The 7,168-nt window shown below is 59.7% G+C and overlaps 1 protein-coding gene across 1 annotated transcript; it reads right to left on the bottom strand.

The window, feature by feature from the left end:
• Positions 1-1,964: 1,964 nt before the first annotated feature.
• Positions 1,965-6,106, bottom strand: BDKRB2 (bradykinin receptor B2). The gene is made up of 2 exons (XM_054566952.1): positions 6,078-6,106; positions 1,965-3,075 (listed from the first exon to the last, which is right to left on the bottom strand). Exons 1-2 carry the CDS (start codon positions 6,089-6,091, stop codon positions 1,965-1,967), a joined length of 1,125 nt encoding a protein of 374 aa, XP_054422927.1. The 5' UTR covers positions 6,092-6,106.
• Positions 6,107-7,168: the final 1,062 nt, after the last annotated feature.

Raw genomic sequence — 7,168 nt, forward strand, 5'->3', positions numbered from 1 at the left:
GTACTACGTGCACGAATGACGGCATCACCATCATTTGATGATCCTAGGGTCTCAGGGGCCCCCAGACCCCTGGTGGGAGCCTGGCAGTGAGTTGCCAGCGTGGGAGTGTAGGATGGGGGAAGGATTCAAATCCTGTTTAACTTTCTTCAATTTCTACTTGAGTCCATTTCAGAGTGTACATTGTCATACATGTTAATAAGGATACCTAAGTGGTCCATGTAATTAAAATTCTTTTACTCATAAGGATACACAACCAAAGAGGCTTAGACGCCACTGAGCTACAGGCCAGAGCCCCAGTGTCGGTTCAGCAGAAGTGAAGGGAGGCCCCAAGGCTCCCGATGGCCACTGGCAGCGTCCCCCGGAAGCTCGGGGCTCTGACAGCTCTAACAAAGGGAAGAGCTGCGCAAAAACTCCTCACCGGTTTGTGACGCTGCTCAGAGAGGACGCGCTGTCTGCCAGTCTCTCGGTGCATGTGACGAGCTCCCTCTTTACAAAGCAACAGCTCTTTGGGACGTGCACAGCACAGGGGTTCTTCACCGAGGTATCAGCACACCCCCCGCGGGCGCTCCCTTCCTGCAGAATGACCGTTCCTCAGACCACGTGTGGTCTTAGTGACCCTTAGGAGCCCCGGGCCGTGAGGTGGCCCTGCTCCCAGGAGACCCTGGGAGCCACCCCCACCCGCTGATGAGCAAGGGCCGCGCGGCAAAGCAGTCTCTTTCGCTTGCGCTCCCAGGATGTGTGTGGCTTAGCGTCACTCTAACACCGAACAGTCCCTCCTTCCTGGTGCCCGTTTTCTTTTTCTAGCCACACGCGTGCGCACGTGCACTGGGGCGGAGGGCTGGGCTGGCTGGCCGGAGCAGGAGGGGGAAGCGGGGATGGGGAGGGAATCTATTTTGACCCCTCTTGTTTTAAAATCTGGAGCCGAAATGGTCAGGACTCACGGGGCTCTTTTCCTTCCAGGCCCTCCTGGTCCTTCAGGTTCTATCCACCCCAGATCCCCTTCTGTGTGCATAACAGCACCGCACATTTGCATAGCACCATTGGTTTTTCAACGTACTTCGGTGCCACTTCCCTCCTTAATCTTCACAGCCTCATGTGACAGAGGAGGAAACTGAGGCAGGGATGAGGGGATGTGCAGCTAGCTGCCAGCAGAGCTGGGGCATCGGGCTTCTCGCCCCTCTGCCCCGCGCAGCACGCAGGGTTTGCACGACCACGCCGTAGGACAGCCTTCCGGTGCCTGCGAGGGCTCAGCTGTCCCCACGCGAGCTTGCAAGGTCCTCCAAGGCAGAGCCTGCCCTTCCTCTTTCAGCCTCTTGCCCTCAGCGCTCAATGCTGCGTATACAGCTGGATTAGTGCTTATTGGGTGCTTCTTGGGCACAGACCCCCTTGTCTGTGGGCAAGGGGGCGGTGACAGAATCCTGACCTCCGGGTTCTTATCAGGGACCCTCAGAGGTTCACCTTCATCAACCTGAGACACTGTCCTCCAGAGCCCTGGCTGAGTGGGTTAAAGACACGGATGGCACACATTCAGCCGGGCATGGCGTGCTCACCCAGCACCCCCCAAAGCTGGGGGCACGCTTCTCCTGGAGGTCTGAGCTGTCATGCTGGGGTGGGCGGGCGGGGGTGGGGGGAACACCAAGTGGGAGGAAAGCTCAGGCACCCCTGCCCCTGCCCCCAGATCCCCTCCTCTCCTGGAAAGGAGCAGACTGGCCCAGGTGTGGCAGCAAATAAGAACAATGCTGTTGTGTCGATGAGTCCTTGCCTAAGCGTGAGGTCACACTGTCCTCACATCTGTGCTCACGGCAACCCTGGGCCGGGCAGGAATTGGGCTCCTGGGTCTACTGCAGACTCCGACCTGTTGCCCAAGGGGACACAGGATGACTTCCATCCCTAGTTAGGCACATCCAGGGAGCGACGGTCCACGGACCCTCATGTACATCCACAGTAGCCCCGGCCGCCTCTGCTCACTGGCTGCTCCCCGCCCACGCAGGCAGTTTGTGGAGCTGCCGATCCACCGAGATGGAGGTCCCCAGCGTGCCCATGGAGCTCTCGGCCAGGTTGGGCTGCGCCATGCAGCCCCCTTTCCGGCAGAGCTGCTGGTATACCTCCCGGGATTTCTTGCGGAAGCGCTTGCCCACGATGGCGTACACCAGCGGGTTGAGGCAGCTGTTGCTGTAGGCCACGTAGGAGGAGATCTGCGTGAAGATGTCGACTATGTACTCGTCCCAGCAACTGGACAGCACGCCCAGGCGCAGGAGCGTGTCCAGGAAGGTGCTGATCTGGAAGGGCAGCCAGCAGAGCACGAAGAGCAGCAGCACGGCCAGGACCAGCACCGTGGCCTTCCTCTCCGTCTGGATCTCCTTGAACTTCTGCATCTCGTTGTTGCGGAGCACCTGCAGGATCTGCACCGTGCAGAAGCTGATGACGCTCAGGGGCAGGAGGAAGCCCACGATGTTCAGCAGCATGTTGGTGAACACCTCCCAGGTGCGGGACGGGTAGATGATGATGCAGGCCGTGACGTTGTGGCCCTCGGCTCTGTAGTCCTTCATGGTCCGGAAGGCCAGCATGGGCGAGCTCAGGAGCAGCGCGCACACCCAGATCACCAGGCTGTAGAGTTTGGCCCAGCGCACGCCACGCATCCGGCCCATGGACATGGTTTTCACCAGGGCCAGGTATCGGTCAATGCTCACCAGCATCAGGAAGCAGATGCTGCTGTACAGGTTCATGTAGACCATGGTGTTCACCACACGGCAGAGGACCTCCCCGAAGAGCCAGTCGAAATTGTTGGCGATGGTGATGGCCCAGAAGGGCAGCCCGCAGGCCAGGATGAGGTCGGCCAAGGCCAGGCTGCCCAGGTAGATCTCTGCCACCGTGCACCTGCTCTTGTGCAGGCAGAAGATGCTGAGGACGAAGATGTTCTCTAGCACCGCCAGCGCGAACAGGACCCAGAGGAAGGGGGCCTGGATGGCGTTGAGCCAGCCCCACAGCTCGGACTGGAAGCAGCTGCTGCTCTGGGCGGGGGTCCCGTTGAGAGCAGGCTGAAGGACTTCCGAGGTGACGTTGAGCATCTCAGCGCTGAAAGAAAGTGGAAAAGAGACTGTTACACCTCTAGGTCACAAGAGGAAGGAGAAACCACTGATGCAGAAGGAGTGGGGCAATCAGCAAAGAGCTTCCAGGAGGCGAGGTCGGTGGTGGGCGGGGGCGGGGGTCCTTCCCGCGGCTGCCAAGCTCAGAGTGCAGTCCAGGCACACCCGGCTCCCCGGGGCCGGGGGGAGGTGTCCCCACTCCTCGGGCTAAGCGGACAGCCCCTGCTCCCCGTCGCACGGCTCCTCCGCGGGGATGTTTCCTTGGCCAGCGCCCATCACCAGCGCCAGCGATCACGAGTCCTTGATGCTTCTGGGAAGGCATGATACGCGGCACACATCCCTTCCCTATCGCGTGGGCACTTCCGAAGGAGCCGGTCATCATTTAGCCACTCTCAGCCTGGCCACAGGAGATTAGGTGATTAAGTTATTGAAACAGAAAAATGATATCATGCCAAACAGAGAGCATCCGGCTTGGCTCTGCGACCCCGGCCCACCTGCCCAGGCCTTTCTCCTTCTGGCAGAAGGCGGCGTCGTGCGGCCGTACCCTGCCTGTGTGGAGCGTTCATAGTGACATAGTGACATCAGAGGTGACATAATAGAGAGGGAGGGAGGGCGTTTTGGAGCCAGATCATCCTCTTGGGTTCAAATCCTGACTCTTCATTAGCTGTGTGACCTTGGGTAAGTTAATTAACCTTGCTGAACCTCAATGACCTACCTTATAAAACAGGAATCATAAAGGTTACCACTCAGGGTTTTGGTGAGGAGCTCAGCTCCTTATCTTTCTTTTTTTTTTTTTTTTTTTGTGAACCTACTGAAACAGCCAACGCCAGCGTCACCGTCAGCAGGTTCTGTCCTGAACCGATGGCTTCCCCTCGAGCACGGTGGCTCCTTTTCTACTCTGGGGTGAGACTCAGACCACAGGGCAGTTCACTTTCTAGAAGCGTTGCTGTTGAGACCGATTCACTTCGACTTTCAGCAAAAACAGTCCTGGTTTGCTTCAATCGCCGTGGGTTCCAGCCCTAGCTGTGTGGTCTTGGCAAATTGCTTGACCTTCCTGAGCTTCCATTTTGTTTTCTTTGCTTTGCACGGTTGTTGCAAGATTCAAATGAAAGAGTGGGTATGAAGACACATTGAAAAGCTGAAAACTCAACCCAGAGGGCAGGACTAACGGGCGTTTTCCCAGTGCCCCATGGGGTGGGGAGGAAAGGTGCAGGTAAAGGGGCTTTTCCTGGGTGGTTGATTGTTGGCCAGGCTTGGTGGGGCGGCGGGGAAATTGAGCAACAAACCCTGGGAAGAACTTGCTGGCTGCCCCTGGGATTTCCCAGGAAAAGCCCCTCTGGTTCTTGGAGGAGCCGGTGGCTTTGAGGGGCCAGACTGGAGACATGTGGTTAAACATTCATCAGCACATTTATCCTTCCAACGAGCCTGCACTGTCTTCTCCGTGCCAAGCCCTGCCCTGGCTGCAGAGGCCCGGAGGGGAATACCAGTGTCCCCCACCCTGCCCGTGGCCCGGTATGTGACGAGTGCCAAAAGGCAGGACGAGGGGCTTGGGGTCGGGGAGAAGGTGGGAGGTGACTCTGGAGCTGGGTCTGGATGGATGAAGAGCCAAGGAGGAGAGAGGACAGACCAGGCCTAGGTGCACAAGTGGGGAGGCCACTGGCATGTTCTGGAGGGCGGACTCGCTGTTAGAGGTGGGGAGAGACAAGAGATGGGGCTGACAATGGGAATAAGGACAGTCGTCACCGGGGGCTAAGAAAGTGAGGCTTTGTCCCTGACGGCTTTAAGAAGCAACGGATGGGACAGAAAATGTGCTCTGGAAAGAGTCTTCCGGTGGCTTTAATATGCCCAACATGTGTTGATACACTTCCCTTCCGAGGGTGGAGTCTAATTCCTCTTTCCCTGAATGTGGAAGACTTAGTGACTTGCTTTCCAGCCACGGTAGCGGAGGCGGTGAGAGTGCGTGCCATCTGTTATGAGGTCACAAAACACAGCGCAGCACCCTCCCTGGACTCGTGGGCCACTCACTCTGGGGACGCCCGGTGCCACGTTGTGAGGACACGCACGGCCTTGCAGTTCCAGCTGAGGCCTGAGACATCATGGGCACAGACAGGCCACCCCCCAGGCCCTCGGTTCCTGACCTGCGCAAACTGACAGGCTCAGCGAGGCCACCCCTGATGAGCCCCGTTTCCGCAGCTACAGATGCCTGCGTCCTCGGCTCCAGGCCCGGGGGCTGGGCTCTCACGGTCGGGCTCTCCAGCGACTGGCGCATCACACCAGAGGCTACTTGTTAACTTTCTAGCAAGACGGTCCCGCGCCAGCAGGGTGGCACCTGGCCCAGAGGTGGCTCCGAGAAGCCGCAGGAGTGTCCGAAGGTGGCCTGGAGAGTGTGTGACTGGCAGTTAGTGGTCGGGCCTGAGCTCTGTGGCCCCAGCTGGGACGGCCACCCGGTCATTTCCTTGGTGGGCTGCAGCTGCCGCAGGACCCAGAGGCCCGGCTGGCCCCCTCACCCCTTTGTCTTGGCAACACCACCCCCACTCGAGACTGAACCTCCCCTTTTCCTGCTTCTACTTGGGATAAGTTCCCCCACATTCTCTCTTTAGAGTGTCCCACCTTCCACCAGATGTCAGCCATGCGCTGAGCACGTTCTGTCCCCACAGCGGCCTGGTGCATCTCTGTGTGACTCCTTGGGTGTTGACCGTCGAGTAGCACTGCCTTCATGTCCCAGTTCATCCAGGATAGCGCACACGTGACACCAGTAACACGCTCTCCCTGCCGCCCTTCCCCAAAGCCCACAGGACCCCCACCGCCTCTGCCCCACATGCCTACGGGGGTCGGAACGCGGACCTCTCCAGGCCTTCGAGGTCTTCGGATTTACCGTTGCTGTTGCTTCGTCTGTTGTCCAGGACATGAGGGTCCCCTCTCCTGCGTGTTCTCCAGGTTGGATGTCCCCCTCCACCCACAAACGTCAATGGAAGAATCTCTTTGACTTACCTGGAAGAGGCCATGGTGGGTACCAGTTCTTCATAAATAGACAGGAAAACTGGTCTCATCCAGGCAGACATTTGGACTCAGCAGGATGTGAGCGAGGCCTCACCTGTGGGAAACGGAAGGGAAAAGATGGTTAGAAGGCAGCCAGGGGACCACAAGACCTGTGTCCTCCCCAGGCAAGGCCAGCGGAGTCCTTCACTCAGGAGGCCTGCCGTGCGCTGTGCGCCAGGCGCCAGGGGTTCGATGGCGAGGGGGGGCCATCAAGGACACGTGGGCGTTTCTCAAGAGACCTGAGGGTGAGCGGGCGTAGACGGGGCGAAGGGTGGCGGTGGAGAGGGGACGTCTGGGCGGAAGGAGCTGTCGGAGCAAAGACCCCGGGGCAGGAGGCAGCAGGGGCTGAGGGCCTGTCACGCCAGGTGTCTGCTGGGGCAGACGGATCTGATCGTGGTGGGTGGGGAGCAGGGGAGCAGAGAGGAAGCAGGGAGATGGGTCAGCAGGTGCTGCGCATCAGTCTAGGCAGGGTTGGCGGGGCCAAGGGGCGTTCGGACCCTACACCTGGCATGCCTGGCGCAAGCTTGGCAATGGAGGGGCTGGGGACAAGGGGCAGCACGTGCCCGGGACACCCCACCCCGGGTGCTGCCCTCCCCTCTGAAGGGGAGAAGGGGCGGGCTGGCTCGGAGACACAGGGTCACGTGCCGAGACGTGAACCCGCAGAGTCCGAGGTGCTTTTGTGACCTGCCGGTGCGGATGCAAGCAGCTGTCGGGCCCAGTGCGGTTGCGGGGCTCAGGGGAGGAGGCTGGCCGTGATGGGAAGGAGATGTGTTAGACGCAGGGCCACTCGGAGCTTAGAGCTAACGAGGCAGACCGGGCGGATGAGCATCCGCGGCCATGGCGGTTGCTGCAGCTGTGAGCTCTCAGGCCTGAGCCAGGCCTGCGCCTTGGTCCCAGGCCCAGGGGGACGTCCACGGACAGGGCCTTTCTCTGCCCCGCCTCATGTTTCCCTGCACCCCCACCCAGGGAGATCGGCACCGCTGTACGCTTGCCTTCCCGAGGGGCAGGTGAGGTGCAGAGAGGTGTGGTGACTTGTCCCAGAG

This window comes from Pteronotus mesoamericanus, unplaced genomic scaffold, assembly GCF_021234165.1.
Source record: "Pteronotus mesoamericanus isolate MK-2021 breed Mesoamerican mustached bat unplaced genomic scaffold, CSHL_Meso_final contig_182, whole genome shotgun sequence".
In the NCBI taxonomy this organism is placed as follows: domain Eukaryota; kingdom Metazoa; phylum Chordata; class Mammalia; order Chiroptera; family Mormoopidae; genus Pteronotus; species Pteronotus mesoamericanus.